Below are 25,172 nucleotides of genomic sequence, written 5' to 3' on the forward strand. Positions count from 1 at the left end.
TCCTGTAACCCAGAGGAGAATCAAAGTGAACTCAAAGTAAGCAGTTGAAGCTTATAGCCTGGAACAAGAGAAAAAAAGAGCCTCTCCACTTTTGACATATTTGAGATGTAATTGTGACATCCTTAGGTTAAGACAGAGCTATTGCATAATATCAGCCTCCCCTCCTTAGGGTGCCTATTAACCCAAAAGACATGTAAGAACAGAGCAGCCAGTTCCTTCCATTGCCAGAGATGCAGAAAGTAAGAAAAACAGGTATTCAAAGTGCTCCTGTCTTGTGCTGTGACTACAAAGCCTTGCACCCAATCTCAACAGCAGCTATTCAAAATATGCCAGAACCGAACATCACAAAATGCAAAAAAAGAAAAACATTTGAATTTCCTTAAATATGAGGTTACGCTTAGGTTCCACTAATTAGAGTTTGATGGTTCCAAATTCCATCAGTCCCAAGCAATAAAAATACAACCATACAACCATAATCATGCTACAGTCATACGCAAAGAGGTTAATTAAAAGTTTTGGATGCCTTGATATATTTGTTTGCATCCCAGTTGCCTAGGAAAAAAGGTTCAGCATTATGTTCTATGCATCTGTGGCTCCCTTCTTAATTACTTTTGAACTTACTGGACAATTTCAAATGGATTTGACAGACAGAACAGAGGACTCAAAGATAATTACATTACTCCAGTCTTCATGAAAATAGGCAGTCAAGTAGAAGAAAGAGATTTGCAAGTATCCCAACCAAGGGAAGGGCTGCAATTCAAATTCAGATCTTACTGGACACAAATGGAACTTTTTAATTGTTTTTGCAAAAGAAAAGTTTCTACTAGAGCTTGTATCTTCCTACAGACAATTCCTAGAGATATGGTAAATGCATGGGAAACTAAACAATTAATTCTGCCGTTAGAAAAACTTTCTAGGTAATAAAGAGCCAGACTTCAGTTGCCATCTCTTTTCAGTGTACACACAGTTAAGTTTCTACTTTTCTTAATTATCAAGGCTTAGCTTAATAGAAGTTACATGTGTAGGCTGACATATAACAACACAGGAATTTTAAATCTCATGACATACTATAATCTTTATTTAAACAGAGACTGCTTATTCAAGTAGTCAATCTTTTTAACAAATACCAGCTCTCAGTTGCCTTACTACTCATGAGCACAAAAAACCTCCTACAGCAGTTACAAAAATTCTTGATAGAAATTAACAATTTTATTTGAAAATTCAATTTTTTAATACATGTAAACTGGCAGCTACAAAAACCATGAGCATAAGCGATTGTCCTGCCACAGATAAATTTGACAACTTCCGTTTTGTTAAAAAAGACATTTTTTAGGATCATCTCACTGTTTTGTTTTCTGTAAACAGAGAAAACAAGTTCAAACACACTGCATTATCCATTTTGGATTAGTGAGAAGGCCCTAATGGTATTGACTACACAATGGATGTTCAAAAATTCATAATATCACACAGAACTGGTAGATAAAGTATTGAATATAGTTCTTACTGGATCCTTAAGTTCTAAAATTTCAACATATTTAACCCAGTACTTAGAGTTATTTATAACTGTAGAGTGCTTATCTCTTACATTCCTTTCACACAATCAACATCCTTGACAAATAAACAAAAGCCAACTTTTAACAAAGACTACGTTAATAATATAAAAGCCAGACAGATTTTCTGTGAGTGATCAAAGCTGGCTAAAATAATAACTGGAACACATCAAATAAGCTGAATTTTCTGAGAGCTGGTCCTCAGCATTTTCTAGCAATTAAATACAAATTATATTTGCCTTTTAAATTTATTTTTTTGCAATAGTATTTTTCCAATTTAAATTTCCTGAAATGTGTAATTTATTGCAAAGATCAATACAAAACAAATGCTCATAGAGATAATACTATAGATAGCTGTACCTATTTAGATCAAGTTTGAAATACGAAATAGAAAGGAAACCTTAAAAGAAAAGACAAAAATGAAAGAGTTTGAAATGGGATCTTCCAGAAGAAGATAACAACCTTAAGATGTAAGAGCACTCTGGGGTGCTTGTTTCTAAGGGGTGAAATTAATCTCATCATTGGTATGCTGCATCACTTTTAATGAGAATTATAATAATGGTTTCTGCTGTTAGAACATTCTACCATTCAGAATAAAACTGTTGCCTGTAGAGAGCAAGAAGAAATGATTGACCAATTTACAGTTCCAAATGCATTCTTAAAATATTGGGCATAAAAAAAAAAGGAATGCAATGAAAGTATCAGTTTTGTTGCTAGACAAAGTTAGGAAGTCTTAATTTTTAACCAAATACAAGTAATATGTAGACAGAAAATTAACTTAGACAGAACAATTAAATTAGATGATCATATGGTGTGCCTCATGTAGACAGAAACAATGTCAAACACATTTACACCTAATTTTTAAATTAATTATTTTTTTTAAATGTAGAGACCAAAATAGGCAAAGAAGACAATAAACATTGCAAGCCAAAACCCAGTTGTAGTTCACTCAAGTGATGCAATCTGAACTCTCAAAAGATACTATTTCCACGAAAAGCTGGACAAGTATATGGATAATTTTAAAGGTACTTTCCTTTAAATGTACCCAAGGAAATATATTTGCCCTATATCAAGGTTACCTAGCACAGGATAAAATAACTGTCTTGATGATGCTTACAAGGTTGCTCTTAGACATATAGTTTTATTATGTGGCAAAATTTCCTTATTTAGAAGAATGGTTCTACTAGATTTTTTTTTAAACCAAGTTTCTCAAAAGAAGTTTTACTATTAGGTACTAAATCTTCCAGATACTAGACATAAAGAAGAAAATCCACAAAATAGATGAACGTGGAAATTTAAATTATTTAACATAACTGGCACCTAAATAAATGAACTGAAAACCAAATCAGACTACAGAAGAATTACTTAAATTATTCCATAAATTATTCCCTAATATAGCTGTAAGGAGATGCAATATCTGTTACACATAATTTGAGAACACATATATATTTAAATAAAAAGGCTCAATTAAGGAAATAAAAAAGCATTAATATACCAATTTATTTTGCAACTGTCACTTATTTGGATTTAATAAATAAAATTGTAAGATGTATCACAGATGAAACTGTCACTAGTGAAAAACAGGCCATTAAAAGGTGCATTTCAACACCCTATCACCAGTGGTAAAGCAGAATCCCATTGATAATAGAAGGGAAGGAAACATTAGTATGCAGTGGAATATGATGATGCAAAGTTGGATTCACAATAATATAAACCGAACCTTTTCTTACTTAGCACCTATTAGCCAAAGAATTTGAACTATCAACTTGAAAAAAAAAAAAGTAGTAAATGCTTGCAGCAAGAACACCTTGTTAGGAAATAAAAATGTATTACTGATGCATATTTGCATATACTGCTAAATATTTAATACTGAGCAAAATTAACACTTCATCTATGTTATTAAAATACTAAATCCTCTATCAGATAAATAATGCATTGCAGAGATGGTATATAAGTTGAGTTTCTCAGACTGTAGTGCTTGACAATATTGGCATATGCATTTGTTTTGGAAATAAGTCTACTTACAACTGAGTCTGCATCTGGACACTCCCTATTAAAAACAAACAAACAACAAACACACAATTATAAAATGCACAAATTATTTTATTCATGCAGTTCTTGTACTTCCTTTAATATTTTTCAATTAATTTGAAACACTACATTTGTCCCTTTTGTGTCTCAAACTCTGTTAGAATTTTCACCATAAATAATCCACATTCAACTTACTGAGATTTAAATAAAAGCTGAAAGTTTATGCTCAAAACACAGAAGAAAAATTCAAAATAAATGCTGAAAAACCAAACTCACATCATAATGAAAAATAAAAATTAAGGGAAGCCAGAAGTACCACACTATGTTCCGGATAAATATACTTTAAAGAGTCAAGTCTCTGTGGTTGATGTGCCCAATAAGTAGAAGTCATCAATGCTAATGAAATAGTCCACACGCAATTGCAAACCATTTTGGACAATAAACAGTATTATTATACTGTTCTTATTATACTATTCTTAGAGGAGTTCAGAGCTTTACTCTTTTGGAATCTCATTCTTAGTTCATATTTGTCAAGTGCAGTTGCAGTCAAGCACTAGGAGATGCTGGAAAAAAAATTATGAAGTACTCTCCTAATAATCACCCTTTTTTTTTTTTAAAAAAAAAGAAAAGAATAAAAGGACTTTTTTAAAGAAAAAAAAAGGCATGAGCAGAAATGTAGTGATCGCAAGCACATTAACCACAAGCGTAATATTTTTCCACAACAACTTAGACTTAAGAAGTGATATTTTAAAAGAATGAATGACACTGATTTTCTCTGATATCTGCAAAAGGCAGAAGCAATAACATCTACAGAATGTGGGAATACTTGAGCAGCATATAGGTTGTCTCTAATTTGCATCCTGGCAAATAAAGCCGCAAGTGGCAGTGTAACCGAACAATACTGTTTTATATAATCAAACTGAACTACCTAAACATGCACTTATCAAAAAAAAGGGGAAAAAAAATTACAATCTAAATAATCTTCTCTGAAAGGCTGAATGGGTTAAATGTAAAAACTATAGTGCCCTTTAAAAATGGGTATGAGAACTTGCTAACATGGAAACATTAATATGAAACTCTGCACAGTCTGTTCAGGAACTAATACTGAGATGAAGGATCCCTCCTCCTCTGAAAGGCCGCACATAAAAAAAACCCATAAGTGACTAAGTTCCTAATTGACTTATGTCTTACCTCCCTCTGCTGGCTAAACTGAATTCATAGTGATAAGAAGAGCTCTTTTAAAAGCTATTTTACACCTCAAAAAGACAAAGTATTAGACTTCTCTCAAAAGATTACACAGACTTTCTGACATCTGATTTTAAAAAGTGGTTGTACTCAAACGAGACAGCCTGAAGTCCATAAAAGTTAAGCAACGTGAAAGATGTGAGGCAAACAACAATGAAGGTAATTCAGCCTATAATGAAGATTTTCAAATTAGTGAGCTAAAAGATCACAAAAAGTAATGGCAGATCTAGTATCATTCAGACAACGACCAACAGTACTTCCCATAATCCCTTCAAGATACAAAGGAAAACTCAATAATTTGCAAATGTTGGTGAAGTGGAAAATGAGGACATCAGGTTTTAGACAGATGTGCTTTTACATCACTAGATTATGATCTTTCTTTTAATTCAAAGAACTAGGTCATGTGTCTAGTATAAAGTAACATATCTCAGCAAATAGGGAATTTAAGGATTGTAGAGAGAAACCAAAACAACCAAATCATGCAAAGCAGTTATTAAAAAAAGAAGCTAAATCCTTGACTAACCTGTATAGCAATATGTGTATGGAATTTCCCTGTGTAAAATCATTACTAGACACAACATGTGGTTTATGTGTCAACACTTTAAAAACTGTATTGAGGAACTGAGAAGCCTACAAACCATTAATGTTTTTCTAGATCGGGTAAGCCTGTCCTACACAAACTAAACAAACAGCTTAATTTCACAATACATCAAGAAAGGACTTGACCTCTATGTGCAGCAAACTTTCTGATGAGAGAGTTTTATCATGTACAGCCTATAATGGAATCATCAGCTAAGATGAAATTAGACAAATCTAGACTAGCAATAACATTTTTAAAAAAGATCATAAACGACTACTACACTATTTTACTTAAACACATAATGAATCCTCTATTATTTGTGATGTGCTAGTTAATTTACAAATTACAGATTAATGTAAGAATCTCCGTAAAAGTCTATGGCATGTGTTATATAGGAGGTCAATATCATACAGTCAGACTTTTGTCTGACCGCAGAATCTATTCATTTTTGTATCGTGTGTAAATATAGAAACAAAATAATATGAATCACATTTCAGTACAACTGTAGGAAAGCAAGGAATTTTTTTTTTGCATTTCAGATTAGCTGAGCTGGTTTATATTTTCTGATGACATCGTTATGCCATGAAAACCAAAATTTCTTCTAGAAAGAAACACTCATTTTATCTTTCAATGTTAAAAAAAAATACCTCCGGGAAAAAAGTAGCTTTTAGAAAAGTATTCAGATACTAGAATGAATAAGCATATAGAGATAGAAATGGGTTAACATACCCTGTTTCCCTGAAAATAAGATAGGATCTTATATTAATTTTTTGCTCCAAAACATTACTTTTTTACATGTATAGCTGCCTGGACAGTATTTAAATTGACTTTTTAAATGAACTGTAACTAGGTCTTATTTTTGGAGTAGGGCTTCTATTTCGAGAATCCTCAAAAATCCTGAAAAAAAAAAAACCCCACTAGGGCTTATTTTTGGGGTAGGTCTTATTTTGGGGGAAATAGGGTAGTGCAGAAGCCAGTTTTCAGCCCTCAGTGTCTAAGAAAATTTTCTGTTACAGGTCAAAGAAAAACAATGTCTGAATAAGAACACATAAAGTCATACACCTGGGAAGAGTTAATCTGGTGCTTTTGGGCCTTTTATGGCTGCAGAAAACTACTATTAATAGCCTAAAACTTTTGCTGGGGCCAGATTACATTTCATCGCCTGACAAAGAATGGATGGAAGGTTTGCAAGGAGGCTTTTAACACATGGGACGTGAGATTAACTTGAGTAACAGTTGACGTGGTGGCAAAACAACTTTTTTGTTGGACAAGATAAGAGGTACAGAATTCAATCATAAAACAGTACTTGGTACTATCAAAATATTTGCAATTATTTTGTAATTAAGTAAATGCAAGATGCAAAAGGCAAATGATCAAATGTACTTTTTTGCTGCTATTTGATACTGCAAAAGTTTCGCATCACAAAAAAAAGTGTCGTAAACAACTTTCCAGAGAGAATGGATTACTTTTAAAGGGAGCACTAGAACTGTTTAGAACACTGATATCATCAAATATTTATAACACTTTAATTATTTTAAACATCTTTTTCTGATGAGGGTTTAGTTTGTAACAAAACAGTATTCTCAAGATTACTGCTGACCAAAATCACACTATATACAAAACACTTCTCTCACCATTTACTTTAGCTTAATAAAATGCAGAAATAAGGTGGGAGAAAGAGTAAATCACAAAAGGAAATTCATAGGAATGAGTTAAAAAACCACGGCACCTTGGAGCTCTAAAACCATCATGACAGAGAGCAGAAAAAACATGGTTCAGAAGCGTATCATTATTGAAATCAAACATCAAAATAAAAAGCTCTAAAGTACTTTGTGTGTGCAAATTATGAGCACCTGCAGCTTTTAGGTCATTAATTTTTCAGCATTATATTGAAAACTAAGGCTGATATACATTTTTTAGAAGTAATTTGAAAAATACGTATGCAGATGTTAGCAATATAGAAGTATTCTCAGAGGCAAGTTTGTCAGATATGAAAGCTATTTTATGTTAAATCAAATACTTCCACTGAGAAAACACATATAGAAATTACGAAAAAAATACATTGGAATATAGTGACCATATCTACTAATATGTAGACTGCTACCAATCCATCTAAGAACTTTCATTGAAAGTCACTTTCTGGAGAGTTTTAAGTCCTGGGAGACAGAGCACACGCAATGAATATGGTAAAGTGTATACCAGGGGCAGCAGTCATGAGATATAGTCTTTCAGAAATGAGAGCGCACGTGGTGTAATGAAGAAACAAAGATTTTTCTGTCTGTTACTGTACACAAAAATTTTTCTAGTCAAAGGACTGAACTGAAGCTTCAGTTCTGCAAATACAGGCATTCAGTACCTTTTTCCATGTACAGAGATATTATTTTGTTAGGATCACACAAGAGAATCATATTATCTACAAGGTTCTAACGTAGAACAAGGGAGAACAACTTAGGTACCTACAGGAAAGAATGAGACATGACTAGACTATTAAGAATACAGTTATGTTATTTCCTTAAAATCCTTAATTACACATCTCTTAAATAGCTGTAATGTTTTCATATTCACAGCATTCCTCTAAGCTTCTGCTACAAATATTATTTTTAACTTTCTCTTTTTTTAAAAAAGATCAGCTAATGTTTATTTCCATACTTTTACTACTTTTCACACAAGATGAGGCTTCAAGATGGAAATATACTTACATAGATTCAGTATCTTTTTCTTTTTTCATTATTCCTGATAAACCAAAAGGCTTCCTCTTCCTTGGTTTTATCCCTATGGAACAAACATTTCATTTAAATACCAAAGAGATAGGTATCTATTTAGCAATGTAAAACACTGGTGCACACAAATGGCAATACATCTTAAATGCTGTCATGAGTGATACAAAAATAGGGTGGAGACAGGTATGGAGTCAAACTAAGGGAACATTATTCTTATTTGTCGTTAAGCAACATACCAATCAAAAAATTAAATTATTATATGGTTCAACACATGAATATCGTAAGTCTTTTAAAAGTGATTCATGTTGTACATCCAACTCTCCATGATGAGTATGCAGACTGCTACTATTTTTATTTTTTTTAACATAAAATAAGTGTATTATCAATTTTGAGGAAAGGAACCCGGCTCACAGGAACTCAACAAGAGCTATTGCTCTGGCCAATCCTGAACAGCCAATGCACTTTGATGAGAAACAGAACTCTGTCCCTCACAGCTATTGGAGTTTGACACCCTGTTCTTGTTTCCCTCCATGTTCCCAGTATCTGCAAGCCCTGGTCTCTCCTGAGAAGCAGGATATGTAAAAAAAAGAGAACATCTCTTGGCTTTCCAGCTAATGCCAAGTTCATGGTTTCGCGGTGCTGTAGCCAGGTCTAGGGACTGGCTTTCACTGAGTCTGGAACCGTGCCTCCCGCTGTTTCTTCTCTGTTTTTAACACTGGATATCTATAGCTAAAATACAGGGGAAAAAATTGCTTTCATACCTGTTTAAAGTAATAAAATTAAAACACATCTAAATATTCAATCAGACTTGCTGTCACATCTGCTTCTCTCCCCAGTTTTTGTTGAAGAAAGTAGACTGCCAAACAAAATGGCCAAGTGCAAGCATATGACCCAACTAGTCTACAATTCTGTTTTGATGTAAGATACTACTGACAGCATGCTTTTGAGCAAAATGGTGGCAATAATTTGGTTTCCAAAATTTAACTACTGACATTTCGAGCACATAATTTAAAAAGTTATTATATTCCCCTTTACAGAAATACATTACACAGCACATGAGGAATCTCTCCACTGTTACAAATTTTCAGGGTTAAATAACTCAAACTTTCTCAAATCAGGTAGCTGTAAACTCAGTCATGTCTTGTATTTTAATAGAGACAGAAATTACTCCAAAACAATTTTTAAGTGCTATTCTGGGCCCTCCTCCTCCCCCCTCCCCCTTGCTTCTCTGCCTTATGTAGCCCAAAACAATGACAAATGGGATATGAGTAGTTTCTGAACATGGATTCTCTCTGCTTCAGTTAAAAAAAGATTTTAAGTCTCAGCTGCAATCTTGGCAATTAAAAGTTGTTGGCTGCTACAGCTATACTGTCAACTCCTCTGTCCCAAAAGTAAATACATAGCTTATGCAAATAAAGCAGTTCTTAGCCACTTAAAACAATCCTCTAAGCAAAACAAGCTATGCCAACAAAGAAAGGCTTTGCGACCATAACACTGCATTAGACTTGGTATAACTAACGTGGTAACAATGGAAAAAGCCTGGGCCATGTTTTCACATGTGTAAATTAAGTTACAATACAGTCATAAGTGAACTAAATCCAACCCCCTGCAAAGACAGGGTGATAGCCAAAGTATATTTATAAGAAACATTAACATTCTCTGACCTTTTTGCTTTAGGCTTATAAAGTACTGTAGGTCTTATTTTCATTGAAGTTTGTTTCTCAGAAGGAAAACTGCTTTTTAGTCTACTGCAGTATTTTAAGGTTACACAGATTAACACACTGAATACCCTTCAGGTCCTTATCCACAGTATTCTTACATAAATAACTATGCTACAACTCACCTTCAACTGCACTGGTTGTGTTACATTCTTCAAATTCAATAGGGCCTTAAATAAATGAAAAAGAAGAGAAACAATAGGTCAAATTAAAGATATATAAACGACTATTATAATTTTCTGAAAATGCTAGCTAATCTAATTATGAATTTAGGTTGTAAGAGAAAAGCACAATTACCCTGCCGATGATCAAACAGATTGCAAAATCATACATGTACGGCAAATCATTAAATATTTTCACTCCTTTATACTGAAAACCTGAAATAATAGGGCACACTGTCTAGGTACAATTCAATTTCCTATGTTATTACAACCACAGGAAACATCTCTAACCAGTTGCCTCTTCTCATTCAAAATTGCATCTATAATATAGTATCAGTGTAAAGTTATCATTTTTTAATTATCAAGAGCTATATAAAGAAAAATCAAAAAGGAAGGAAGCACAGCTCCAGCCCTAATTTTGAGATTCACACTCTTGCTAACTCCGTATCATTAGTTCTTCTTGTTTCTTCTTCATAGCCATTTACCTAGACAATTAAAGTGGCATGCAGAATCTTAAACATAGCAGTAGAGTAGATTAAAAAAAAAAACTTTAAAAAATCATTAAGACTGAACAGGACCAAAAAAAGCAAAGAACACTGGTTAAGCACTGTATCTAAAGAAATGCATTATTATGGCCTTCCATTACATTTGTCACAAGGTACCCGGCAATTGTCATTGCAAAGTGCAACCCTAACCCTTATTCTCTCAGTCTGTCCGGGTCTAGAATTTATTTAACCCTATTATGAGCCATTTTGGGGAGAAAATATGCAGAAAAAACACTGATTTTCCATAAGACCTTACTCAGGGCAAGGCACAATCACAACAGCACTTGTGCAAGTGCGAATTAAACAGAGAGAGCACATGCAGGCAGGCACCATGATTTTCAGCCTATACTATGAATAAGCCCTTCAGGCCCTGTTTGAAACAGCAGCTTTCAACTCTATTCACAAAAGAAAATACAAAATTTAGCATGCTAGCATTGTGACAAAGGGGTTATTACTACTTCTGTATTTTTTTTTAAGGAGTGCACACAAGTTTATATATAGGAATATTGCAGATAAGATAGAGGGAATGGGGAGGAATCTCAAAACAAGATTCCCAATTCTATATCCAAAGGCAGCAGAATGTCCCTCCCTCCATGCCCCCTAAACTTAAACACCTGCTTCAAGTGAGAGATCAAAATATTGAAAATTTCAGTTAAAATCAACCAGAAAGAAAGTAATTGTGGAAGCCTCAAATACAGACTCTACTTACACTCCTGCCCCATAACACACGTGCTAGTAAGTGCTCTGATTTATCTTTGTTATGATGGTATGATTATTTGAGAGCATCCACCATAAAACCAAGAGCTGTGCAATTATCAAGGTGTTTTTACATAAAAGGTGTACTTGAAAATATTTTCCAGGATTTTCACTTGTACTCTTTTCAAAATGAATACGTCATAGTCTTAGTCTTAAAATAACAGATCTCAAAATAAAGAAACATGGATACTACAAGCTTCAGTTTGATTTTAAATAGTACACCATAGCAAATCATTGTGCTGCACTTAGGGATGACACAATGAAAGTAAAATATAATTTAGTTGTGCATTAGCATTGTGAATTAAACAACTGGAATTAATTTGTATTCGATTCATGCAGTTAAGTAAATCAAATGGTTCTATTTGTAATGTAACCTCCAGTATGTATAATTAACTCTTGCAGTTCAAAATTGTGTTCGACTCAGTATAAATAAGAAAAAATTATCCTTATGTCAAAGAAATACAAAGACAATTGAGAAGCTGACAATGTAACTCAATACTCCCTGATGTTAAGCAAATGGAATCATTTTAGACACATTAGATAAAAATCTACCACATAACTTTCTTTGAAATTTTGGAGACTTCTAATTTTTTTTTAAAGGTGTTGCCAAAGTAATAACCTGCATTTATTGTAATTAGGACTGAATCTGCAGAATTTTTGCTTCCAGTTAAGAGATCTGAGTGCTTGTAAATCTAGTAGCAGGATGAGAATCTGGGACTAGAACCCATCAATATCCTGTTTATGATAATGAGATTGTTTGGCCTCCAAATGAAGCTCTTGAAAGCAGAATATCAAATGGCGGTATTAACTGCCCTTTAAATTTCAATTACTAAATATTACTAATGCAAGTCTAATAATTCAATATAACAAGATGAAATTCAAATTCCTAACAGCACTCTCATTCTACTCAATATTGTAAATACATGAGCATTTTAAGTTGGTCTTCCAATCCTTTCTCCTTTGCACTCCACCACATTCACAGTAAAACAAAGTCAGCCTGCTCCACAAACCAGGAAATGTGTATTTCATGAAACAAAAACCAGCAAAAAAATCCAGAGAAGTGGATTTAGAGAACTGTAGATGTCTACATTCCCACACTGATTTCATCAACATTTTATTTTAGGAATTTAAACTCCATTGTTCAAAATATATTGAGCAACAAATTTAAAAACATACTATAAAACATAGAAGCTGAAGAACAAATCCATTACTTCTCCAGCACTACACTTCAGACAATATGTTTTCATCACTCTGCTAAGGATTCAACTACTTCTGTTTCTTGCCTCTATGCATACTCCCATTTGGCCAGAGGAAAAAAAAAAGCCAAACCAACCACAAACACTCATCCCCAAAACAAAAACAGAACAAAAAGACTGTAAACAACAGAGACTTAAACATATTCTTAGAGAAAACCAGTACTCAAGTTTTTCAGAATACCATCTTTTTCTTTACCCTTTCCAGTTACTAAGACTGATTCCCAGACTTTTAATACTTTTATACTAATGATTAAAATAATTATTCAAGGCTTAGGTAAAACTCATCCTTATTTCAGATCAGTATCTATAACTTTTATTTCTAACATAAGAAGAAAAAAAGTATTTTCTTTAACAACACATCCAAATTCCTGTATTTTCTCCATTTCACTTGCCTAACATTAGTCTTTGAAAGCTTTTTTTTTTTTTCAGATTGATAAACATTTTATCTGAAGAGAGAAACATTCATGCTTAGTACAGAAATGCAAAAATATGAAGATCAGATTAGTATTTTCAGTTAGATTTAACAGAAGCTGGTTTACCCTGCCCCCCCAATTCTCTTCACTCTTGGAACAGTGTTTTCTTTTCTCATAGGGAAGACTATAAAATGCAATCTGGAAAAAATCTCAGTTATCAAAGAGTTGCCGAGGTAGTAATGATCTGTTGAAGTAGCATAAAAGATTTCACTAAGCAGGTCCCACTTTTCACTAAGGTCTGTGAAGTTAACTTGGAAATGTGTATGCTACACTTTCTTCGTAAGGATACCTATTCGTTTTTTCAAGTTTCAGCAAAATGGGTAGAGTTATCTCTTTTTCCTTGCCATGTATTTACTAGCTGCTTTACTGGAGGAAAGATAAATAACAATAATGAAAATAGCATTTTCTTAAAACAAATGTTGTGAATCAGTTACATTTCAAAAGCATCTTTTGATCCTAACTTGCTTTTCCTACTTAATTCAAATTTCTATTAGTGCCCTTCACCACTTGGAATCTAGAAGTTCAAGATGCCAGTGGCTGTCCCTAATGAATCCACAAACATAAAAAAATAAATTCAGCATTTTCTTCCAATGCCCAGAAATGTTTGCTGGTTTTGTAAAATTTGTATTTAACCCACCTCCACCAATAAATCACGTTGCATTATTTGCCTGCAGCGAAGTCAAATATGTACATTTTGTCTTTTGAGTAGAGTAAAATTTGTAGCAGGTTTTAATTTTTTGAGAGTTTTGCTCTGTAACTTCAGATCTCCCTACAGTTCTGCTTCCTACATGACTGCTGTAAAGAGTATCATGTTTTGCCTGGGGAGTCGTATTTTTAAACTGCAATAACATTACAGAAATAGACATTTTCTGTGGTGCTCTATGGTGAGTCAATTTAGAAAACAGGATAGCTGTGACGAGCTTTTGGTAGCCCACATAACAGCTGGAGTCTCCCGTGGGGAGATGTCTTTGTGCCCAAAGAGGCAATAATACAATCCCCCAGCCAGAAGTGTGTACTGTGACCACATCATCTCCTGCTAGAAGCAGCTGCAGGCTCCTAGCCACCCAAAAGCCTTAGGTACACATATTGCTACGAGAGCAGGGCATCAATAAGGAATTTGGATACTTTCTTATGACATTCCCCTGCATTGTCTGCTGTACTTTTATATATGGAAACAAAAGCATGTGTACTGTCACAGGAAAATAAAAAGAAGAGAGCCTTCTTCTCTGAACCACCAATCTATCTCTCTGATTCCTGATTCCGTAATCGTTAGACGGTATTGTTAAAAATTCCCAGTGGGTTGGAGTTCTAAGAGATTGTCAGACAGGTGTAATGTACAGATGCATGTCAAAGCAGGCAAATCCATATGCTGGTATCACAACAACTTTTTTTAACAGCTACACAAAGACTTTCATGTGCATGCACTACCTCTTCTCTATGAGGCCGAAAAGCTTGCTTAACAGACTTCTGCACAAAGATTTAAGTACAGACACAGGCATTACACCAACAAAGATTTCAGCTCAATATCAGGAAGATTATCAAGGCCAAAATTTCTGAAGTAAGTACACAGATTCACTGCCTCTTGCAACATCCAAGGAAAGAAAAGCAATTGTTTCACATTTAAGTAGTGCTGCTGATGTCGGCGACTGAAGTCATTCACTGTAGCAGCCAGTAGGTAGCCCAAAGCACTGAAAAGAACCATCCTGACTGCAATAACAATGACAACTATATTCTACAGTACTACAGTTAAAGCACTGAGGTTTCCTTTGTTCTTTTTCTCATAACAAGATAACAATGTGAACTGAGAAGGAAGCCTATTATCAAGCATTCATATGAACACAAACTGAAAGCAAATATTAGAACTAAAGCAGCCCTGTAAAAATCAAAAATACACTTTAAGACATTTATTGGAGTAAGTAAAAAGTTATAGCTGAGATCTAGTCCATTCCTTGCAAAAGTCTCTGAACTAATAGTCTGTTGGGTTAAGCATGGATAGTTGCAGGTTCAAGACAACTTTTTTACAGTCTGGTCTGCCTGCTGTTATGTTGATCCATTGAAAAGTAAGTATGGCTTAACCATCTCAAGTACCTACACATACACCTGAAAGTATTTGCTACTGTACACATACAGAATAGAAAAAAAATAATACAGTGCATAAATGAAACTTAGGTGTTATAACAGAAAGAGATATGAGTATCTAGTGGGATTTCAGTCACTAAAGGATACATACCTAGCTATCAGGATACTAATGAGCATTCTACAAAGAGAGCATGCGTTAAAATTCAGTAAGCTTCTCTAATTGTATGTAAACATTCCCACCAAGCATCATCTGAAAGCATTTTCCAAGGCAAGCTGCTGCAGCTCACAGCATTCTACCAGCTGAGACAGACATGGACACGATGAAAAGGCAAATGGATGATGTTTTTACAGACACATGGAAGCAGACAGCTGCTATTTGACAAGACACTGAAGCAAATAAACCAGGAGTGGGTCAGTTCCTAGGCTTCTGAAAATGAGGAAGCTTTGGTTTGCTAGAACAGAAAAGACAAAAGGTAATTTGACTAAATGAATATTTCCTGTTTTAATTAATCTAACAACTTACAATAAGTGACACTAGCATATATTAAGCACCAGTGATTCTGCAGCTCAGGATTCATCTCCTAGACTGTTCAGGAAATACATGTACTGTTTCTCTTGTTACAAGTGGCATGTAAGTATGTGGGATTTCATGACACTAATAGGGAAAGTGGATGGCTAGCAATAAGGAGATACTTATTTTATACAAAAACAAAGAAAATGTAATAGCACTGTAAATTATATTACAGCATCTACCACGTATTTACGTCTATTGAGAACCGTATTTTCAGAGTATACACTAGGCAACTACAGAAGACAGTTTATAAATAACAACCTTACACCTGCTACTTCATTTATCTACGAAGTGACACTAATTATCATGAAGACAGTCAAGCTTGTGGTCAACTGCCTAGAAAAGTTACAAAACTTAGCTCTACAAAACCCTAGAGATAAGTTTTCCAACCTATCTGTATAACTCTTACACAAACCCTCTGTGTGGTAGACATTGGGAGAATGTTCTGCTAAGGTCAAAACAATGAAATAATTTTACTTTGCTCAACCGAGGGGGGAAAAAAAAAGTTTTACTCTTTGGATTCTTAAAGAAACAAGGCAAATACAAAAGCCAACTACTATTACTATGAAGGAAAACATAATATTATGTCATACCCTGAAAAAGAGCCCCCAGTAAGCACACCAATGAACTGGAAAATCCTGCAGAGCTAAAAAGGTAAACAAATCAGGAAGTCAACAAATCAACTAAAAACTGCTTTACATTTGCATCTTCTCTCGAAACTGTCTCCTTTCTATTTTAAGGTGGGTATGCATGCCAGAAAGAAATTTTATCCCACCCAAGCATTTACTTTTATTAGCTACATTGAATTTTCAATAACTAGAAACACTCAGACAAAAAAATTGTGCCTTTCCTCCCATCATGAGGAATCAGTTTGCACACACACATGCACACATATAAACACTATAACATATCTGTTTCAAGCAAAAGCTTTTAAAACAACTCTCTAAATTTGTACTTATAGTTACAAATATGATAACAAACCATATTCTTGTTTTTGATAAAAACAAGTGTAAATCATGCATGAAGGGAGGACAATTTTTTTAAAACTGCATATGCTTCACATGCTGCTTCAAATGGCAAAGCTTTGCGTGCCTGGCCCAGTGCCAGTTGACAGCTCAGCTGGATATCAATGCACATTCTGACCCCCCTTGCAGCGTGTCACTTCTGAATTGTTTCCGCAGTAGAAAGTTTATTCAACCTCTCTCTCAAATTCAGTGGACCGACCATCATTCTGCTATTTAATCATAGCAGAACAGGGTTATTTTTCTGACAGCACTAAAGCCAGACAGCAATTCCTAATGAACAGCTTGATACAAGTGGAATTTCGACTGTTTTAGCCTCAATTAATTCTGCTGTCAAAACAAATGACTGCTTTTAGTGTTTAGATGTTAAGCTGCATCACAAAGGTCAATTTTGTATGTACACAAACATATAAGCAATCTTTTTCTTACTATAATCTGATCCTGCGACACGTTTATCAAAGAACTTCAAGCTTTAAAATTTAGAAGCCAGGAAACCAAAATACAGTTTCCTCACATTACTGTTTCTAACACTAACTTCTCATTTTATTGCCTGTCCAAAAAAGATAAGTGATAAAAAGATAAGGAGAATTTTATTTTTCCCCACAAAAGGACTTCTTATTCTGGATTTTAAAAAGAAGAAGAAATAAAAGTAAATTCAAGAATAGCTGATTTGTAGGAATGCAGACAAGAGGATAAGAGACAGAAAACACAACTGGCCTGTTAACAGGCCAGGTGAGGGAAAATGCTAAAATAATACTGGTAAAACAGCCTCCCTTAATCTACTTCTACAAAGACACAGTTCCACCACAATAATCACTGAATTTCTGACCACTCTTTGTTACGTGCCCAGGCTTATGGCCTCTACAGATGCTTAAGACAACCAAATCCTCTTTTTTTTTTTGTTGAAAAACTGCAACAGCATGGTGATAGTACTCCTTTTGAAAAATAAAGGAGTGGCAGCACAGATAACTACAATTAATGGTAGCGACATATGTAGCACTTCCAAGGAAAGTAATTCTTCAGATGAAGAAATTAACATACAAGGAGAGCAAAGAAGCAATCAGTTCTAACCCTGATTCTGTTACTACTCTTCCAGCCCTGCACTCAGTTCACAGGATCAAAGGAAACATTAATCTCAGGCTATTCTGGTAGTATGAGTACAAGCTCAAGCACACTACTCTCAAGGGGCAGTATTTCTGTGCGGCTCACAAACCAAAAACAAAGTAGAAAAGGATCACAATCTGAGTAGCTTTAAAGTAATTATTATCAAGTAAGACATTTATCAGCAGTAAGGAGAGAGTTTTTTCTAAACCTAAAAGCTGTCAAACATCTTCAGTTACAAAGAAAATGTTTTTTATTGCTCAGCTAACATAAGAATTTTCAACAGCAGACATTAAACACATACCCAAAGGAAAGTTTCAACTGCGAGATCCAACTAGCCTGTAACACCTGCTATGACAACAGACACTGGAAGTTTCAGCTGCAATTTATGAAAGCATGAGGTCCGTCAGCAGCAGAATAATGTCAGCTAAGACATCAATCTCCAGAACACTGTGTTCCCCAAGCACTATCCTCCACACCACTCCCAGCCCCTTTACTCATCCTTTTCTACTATTCTTCTGCTCTATACTTTAAATTCACCCCATCTTTCCTTTCTGGTTGCATAAACAACAAGATGTGAGATGTAGCTGGTTTTGAACTATCCATGGGCTAAGTGGCTGGCCAACATACACACATATATACAAACAAACACTCTGCTGTCTGCTGACTCTCCAAATGAGTAACTTACATCATTACAACTGCCTTTCCCTTTCATGGCATGTCTAGTTTTGGTCCTTCTTCTCTCCCTGACTCCTCATTTTTATAGTCTTTGCAAACTCCGCTTTTCCATCAAATGAAAGTAGCAAAGTCTTGTGAAAGCTTGTGTATGAAAAAAACTAAGCAGCAGCAGAACTGCACAAGCCTGGTCTATAAATATAAATATCTGTAACAAATGGCTTTGCCTGACTGCACAGTCTGTCTTTAACTTGCTGAAGGCAGACCAAGCAAGTAGGCGGCGATGAAAAACGCACAGACACATCCAAGCAGTTTTCATCTTAAAGAAGAGTCAGCTAAGATTTGGGAACAGCAGGCATGTAAGTATGCTGAATTACAGCCCTCATCTTTAAAGACTGCTCCAAAGAATCATGTCTTTGTAACAGTTGCACATTGAACCTGTAAACCAAGAAGCCTATGCTGTCTTACTTAAGTTGTGAACTTAAACCTGTGAAATTGCCAGAGACTAAGACATGTCACTGGATGCATTTCCTAATGAGAAAAAAAAATTTACTTTTTATAGTAGCCAGAATTTTTCACACAGAAGAATCTTTTTTTCACTTAGACAAAATCCCCTCCTTGGGAACATCTTCCTGTTTTGTAGTGCTTTGAAAGTGTTTTCCTATTTACTCGAACAGAAGATTAATTTTGTGGGCAAAGAAAGAAAAGTATATATGCTTAACCACCTCTCCACCCTAACTGTAAAATTGGAAGTATTAATCAGTGTATGACAGTTTCCACACATGCACCATCAATAAGCAAACAATTCAATGTGAACTTCTTCCTGGTGTGCTTTTTCTGCAGCTTATAGTGAGTACAAAGAGTGAGTACATGGTGAGTATAACTTTCTCTTTGTAGAAGGAGAAAGTTGAAGCCAGAGAAGTAACTTTGAGAGACATGTTATTAAGTATTACCACAAAGTCTGCCTCATATTTATGCCCAAGGAGCTACTTGGAGCCCAAGACAATACAGTTTTGACTTTGAAATATGTCTCAGCATTTAAAGACAGAAAATATGCATACTATTATGCAATATTATCAATAGTCTCCAAGTCAGTGGTTGCAAAGAGGATGAATGCATGTGACAAGATCAGGGTTTTCCACTCCTATCTGTTCTTCCTGAACCAGGCTACCAAAAATGATACAGAACTACACAATCCTTGGAAGGATTATATCAGCTAAGACCATATACCAGAGAGGGACACCATATACCAGAGAGAGACTCTGAGGCTCTGAGGCTCAGGATGAAGTTTAATGATAATAATAGCATATCTTATACTGTTTTTCTAGATATCTCCTTTCTCTCGAAGAGAGTAACCAATAGAGAAAACTGTTCAAAACAAATCCATTTCAACATTAAATAAAGAATTCAAATTACAAACATTATTAACAAAGCTAGGAATTTGAAATTTCATTTTTATGGTCAAACCAGGGCTTAGGTCTGTGCAGCTAGGTTGATTAGCTACTGCTATGACATTTTCCTTTTTCCTACTCTCATACTATTCAGGCAACAGGACAAGGTGTAGCCCACTGTACCTTATGTTGCCAAAATGCACACAAATCAATATCCATAATTTAAAATGGAATTACTGACACAGGCGGCCATCTAGGTGATCTATAATGATTAAGACAAGAATAAAAATGTAACAAAGACAACGCAGAAAAGATCCTGCACTTCCTGAGAAGCACCATGGACACACAAGTTCAAATACAAGTCAAGTGAGAATTAATTTTCAAATGCCAGAACAAACGTCAAAGTTCAAGAAAGTGTATGACGCATGGACCTAGTTGACCAGACAGTCAATTCAATGCAGAACTTGTCCAATGATAGTTTGTCCTGGTATCACGTACTATCACATTGCAGTATTATTGCCAATGAAATTATGAGTTAATTAGAAGTGGGACTGTGTGCAACACAAATTAACGATCACTAATACTAGATAGACGATAATATCCACAGTTTAGGATTTGTTTCAACTTTATTAGAAAGGCAGACTATTAGACAAGATAGGTGGGTTTCAGTACAACTTTAAAGTCCTGTGTTTTGCTTCCTTAGTTTAAAATCCACACTTTTCCTCAAAAACCTTGTGTTCCAAGACTCAAGCTTTTGTTCTTACCTAACAATGCAGCATACTAAGAATGAACCAATACAGAGATGTTTATAAATAGGTTTCAAAATATTTCCAGATTTCAGAAAGTTTCATTTATTGTAAGCTTTATCTTCTGACAGAAAAAACCAAGGAAAATAATACACTTTTCCATTCTAATTTTGCTAAGTACACTTCCTGTGAAAATTTCATGTTTGAAAAGGCCATTTAGTTAATGGTCTAGTCAATTCTGTCCAAAGAACATTTCTTTTATTAAATGAAAGCTATGCCTCCAATAAATAAATTAAAAACTCCAAACTTTTCCCTCAATTTTCGTTCTACATAAGGTTACGCTACTTTATGTAACTGAAGTACAGACAGGTCTTATTTACTTTATTAGCACAAAACACATCTCAGTACATTATTTCTATTCTCAGGTGTTTAAAAGCTCTTTGGTATTTTTTTGTAATCGTCATAGTGTTGTCACCTGTCCTGCATACTACTGCATTTTCTGATGACTATCCCCTAATTAATGTCTTTTTCTCCTTAAGTTACTGAAATGGGCATTGCTTTGCTCTCACAGACCAGAAAAAGCATTTGCCTCAGGCTGCAACTGTTTTTGTTTCTAGCAAGAAAATTCAAGAGGACCTTACTGAGTGTCCACAATAATTCAAAAACCAGCTCTGACCCAGTTTTATCTACAGATGTTGTCTAAGTTATTTTTATAAATGCTACTAGTCTTTCACTTGCATTAAGAGACCTTTTGAACAAAACTTGCACTGCTAGAACTCTCCAGATCATTAAGAAAAAATAAATCACAATCTAAAACAAGTTTGCAGCTTTGCTATATGCAATAATTACAAATTTATGCTGGCAGATAGGACTTCCTAAAGTCCATGTCAGCTTTGACAGGCTTGTTATTTGTGAAGGGACACAATTTTTGCAGGCAAAATAAAACAGGACAAGAATTAAGACACATTTGCTGGTACAGTTATTGAGCTTGCAGCTTCTGATTGAAAACTGAGCTCTACAGCTCAGGACCCTTAAATACTTCTTCATCTGCCTCAAACCAAGCTTCTCATAAAAATCCTCAAAGATATCCACAGTTAATTTCTTCCATTAAATTCTGAAATACAGCAGTGGTCTGCCTTCCTTTACAAAGAACAGTTTTCTGAATCCCCAGGGTACTGCCAGTGTTGATAAACTAAACTCATTCCTCAGTCAGCCTTATGGATAGAATTATGTGTGGGAGCAGGCTTTGAGAAATAGTGACACTTTTGGCTATTTAAGCACCTGATCACAGTTGTTGGCAGCATTAAAGTATTCACAATATTTACAGAAAATATAAAGAAAATCATTTAAGGAACACAAAATAAATACTTGCTTTGTTACACTTCCTTGGGGAAGAGAAGCTCAAAGATGTCATGCCAAGCTGCTAAAACATTAGTATGAAGTATTTTCAGTGTTTATTTCCATCTACTTTGTTGTTGTTCAGTGTCCATTTTATAAATGCTGCGAACTATTATGTTATCAAACAAACCCATGGAAAAAATAAATGCCACACCCAGCACTGTTTCAAGTATTCTTCTCAAAGCAGAGTTCACTATTCAAGCACATAATAGCTAGTAGCTTTCATCAAAGCAACCTTCAATACTCCATGACCCTTGTTTTGTCTCTCAATCTCTGGGAAAGGTCTAACTTATTTCTAAAAGCTCTTAGGAGTAATAGTGTTAATTCTTAACTTTTTTTCCCCTACTTTATCCCCTTAATCTTGTACATTTCTTCATTAGGTAGAAAACATATAGTTTAACACAACACACTAACTAAATAGGAATATTGTTTTTTAAATGTTTACTAAATTGAAGCTCTAATGCTTTGTGATTCTGGTAACAGGCTAACAGGCAATGCTGGCAGCATTAATGAACTTGTAAGAAATTCAGATTAAACTGTTTGCTTGCCATCCAGATAGTAAACGTTATGGTTTATCGACAGTTTTGCAGCCTGTGAAAAGTACACATTGCTTTCAGTAGGAATGCCATACCTAAATAAACCACTGTTTCTTAAGACCTCAAAATACAAAATGTGTTAGCTGTCCTGAAACAGAGGTTCCAAATGTGTTCTCTCAGAACAGACAAGGATCAACTGGACAACGACAAGGATGCTGGGTTTTTTTTTTTACATGCACTACCTCTTGAGGCAGTGGATATTCTGACACCATAGCTGTCCTAAATCACTAACAGACCTCCTCAGCTCTAGACTACCTGATAGCCTTCCCAGAGAGAATTTCAAAATTATATATATATTAAAAAAAAAATAATTCCTAAATTAATGTCTCCATTTGACATTCATGATCTTAAACTTTCCCATGACTGGAGTTACCAGGAACCTTGAGAAATTTTTTTTCTTCACAGGCAAATAAAGCAAAATAGGCTTCAGCAGCTATAAAGGGCAACTTGTCCCAGTGTTTCACCACCCACATTGTAAAAATTTCTTCCTTATGCCTAGCCTGAATCTTCCCTCCTTTAGTTTAAAAATATTACTTCTTGTCGTATCACAACAGGCCCCACTGAAAGGTCTGTCACTATCTTTTCATAAGTCCCATTTAGGTAGGAAGATGGCAATAAGGTCTCCCCAGAGCCTCCTCTTCTCCAGGCTGAACAACCCCAACTTCCTCAGCCTGTCCCCATAGGAGGTGTGCTCCAACACTTTGATCATTTTTGTGGCCTCCTCTGGCCCCTCTCCAACAGATCCATGTCTTTCCTGTATTGAGGGCTGCAGAGCTGGACACAGGACTCCAGGTGGGGTCTCACCAGACTGGAGTAAGATGAGCAGAATCACCTCCCTCCACCTGCTGGCCAGGTTCCTTTTGATGCAGCCCAGGATACGATTTGCCTTCTGAGCTGCAAGCACACATTGCTGGCTTATGTTCAAGCTTTCACCCACCAGTGCCCCCAAGTCCTTCTCTGCAGGGCTGCTCTCAATCCCTTCCATCCCCCAGCCTGTATGGATCTTGGGTGTTGCCCTGACCCAGGTGTAGGATCTTGCACTTGATCTTGTTGAATCTCATGAGGTTCACACAGATCCACTCCTCACGCCTGTACATCTCTGTCTGAATGCTAGAAATGGTTCAGGTAATACATTAAATTCTGACCTGAAGACTGACCAGTTATTGCATATCCTGCCAGCTCTCTTTCTGGTTTTGAATGTTTTATATTTAAGTGATTTTTTTTTTATTTTCACTTCAAATTACAAGATTTGCAACTGGATGTTCGTGGCTATTTTTCTTACACTGGATGGAAGTAAGAAAACAAATAATGAATACAATTTCTTTAAATACTGTATTACTAAAAAATGTAAACTAAAAACTAAACTAAAATTTTAAAGGATACTTAACGTTAAATCATAAGAAATAGGTGATAAAGCCAACAAGTTATATAGGTAGCAGTTTATTTTAAAAGAGCCATTGTAAATAAGTCCATAAATGAAGTTTAAAAAAACTTCACAAAGCATTACTGCCTGAAATAAACATTATTTGTACTAGAAAAGCAGTACTAAACTGAAGAAGTCCCTGTATATGACTACTTCAGATGACAGAAATCAGCCACCAGAGGGAGCCCATATAATTTGGTATAAAGGACATCATTGTACAAAGAGAAATTTCAGATATGCAGAAGAGAATTAAATAAAATAATTGCCTATATCTAGAAAACTTTACCATAAATTGGTTTTAGTCAATGCAATAAAACAACCCTTCTCGGTACTTAATTTCACATTCATTCTTAGTTTTACAGATATAAGTAAGAAGTAAATTCTGCTAAGAACTACAACTAGAATATACTGAAATAAACTAAAATACTTTCTTACGCGTTACCTTTTAGTTTACTCTGTTGTCAAATTTCAGTATTTCGGAAAGCAGCCCACCATCTAACTTAGTATGCCAGCCCACAAATAATACGGAATGGAGAAGGCCTACACAGTCATGGGAGATTTTGAAGTATTTCCTTCAAAGGCATTTAGGCTTGGAATTGTAAGCAACACTGACAGTTGTAAGACTTTTTTTCTGTTATTTCTTTCCCACACTGGATGTTTCCGCTTCATTCTTAGAAGGATGATACGTCACTTTACCTTCCAAATCTTTCTAATTCTCAAAGTTATGTGATTCTAAGTTAATGAAATGAATATAATAGAAGCAGTAACCATAACTAACATCACTACTGGTCTGTGTTTCTAGTCTCCTATCTTGGACACTTCAGAATTCTTGTCAATTTGTTCTTTTACTGCTGAATTTGCCTGTGCTTTTCCTCTGACTGCTCTACAAAGTTGACATCAATACCATAATTTGACACTGTAAAACAAAATTGGAGGTGCGTACCTTTCCACACTAAACACACTACCTTTCCTTAGAATATTTCACTATTAAAAGAGATGAAGAAATGAAATTTCCTATGATAAAAGCTTTTATTTGGCCCTAGAGAATACTAATAGGATTTGAAGAACTTGGTAAAGAAGTAAATAAGTACAGAGGGTGCATAACTTCTCCTACTAAATGAAAAAGTGAAGTGTT

General features: G+C 35.0%; 1 protein-coding gene across 1 annotated transcript in view; it reads right to left on the bottom strand.

Moving 5' to 3' along the window:
* Positions 1-25,172, bottom strand: part of FCHO2 (FCH and mu domain containing endocytic adaptor 2) — a 95,415-nt gene that overhangs the window by 38,190 nt on the left and 32,053 nt on the right. The window contains exons 9-11 of the mRNA XM_080361999.1: positions 9,970-10,014; positions 8,106-8,178; positions 3,576-3,600 (exon numbers count right to left, since the gene is read on the bottom strand). Coding sequence (XP_080218125.1) covers positions 3,576-3,600; positions 8,106-8,178; positions 9,970-10,014 — 143 coding nt within the window. The remainder of the gene's footprint in view (positions 1-3,575; positions 3,601-8,105; positions 8,179-9,969; positions 10,015-25,172) is intronic.

This window comes from Nesoenas mayeri (genome assembly GCF_963082525.1).
Source record: "Nesoenas mayeri genome assembly, chromosome: Z".
NCBI lineage: Eukaryota > Metazoa > Chordata > Aves > Columbiformes > Columbidae > Nesoenas > Nesoenas mayeri.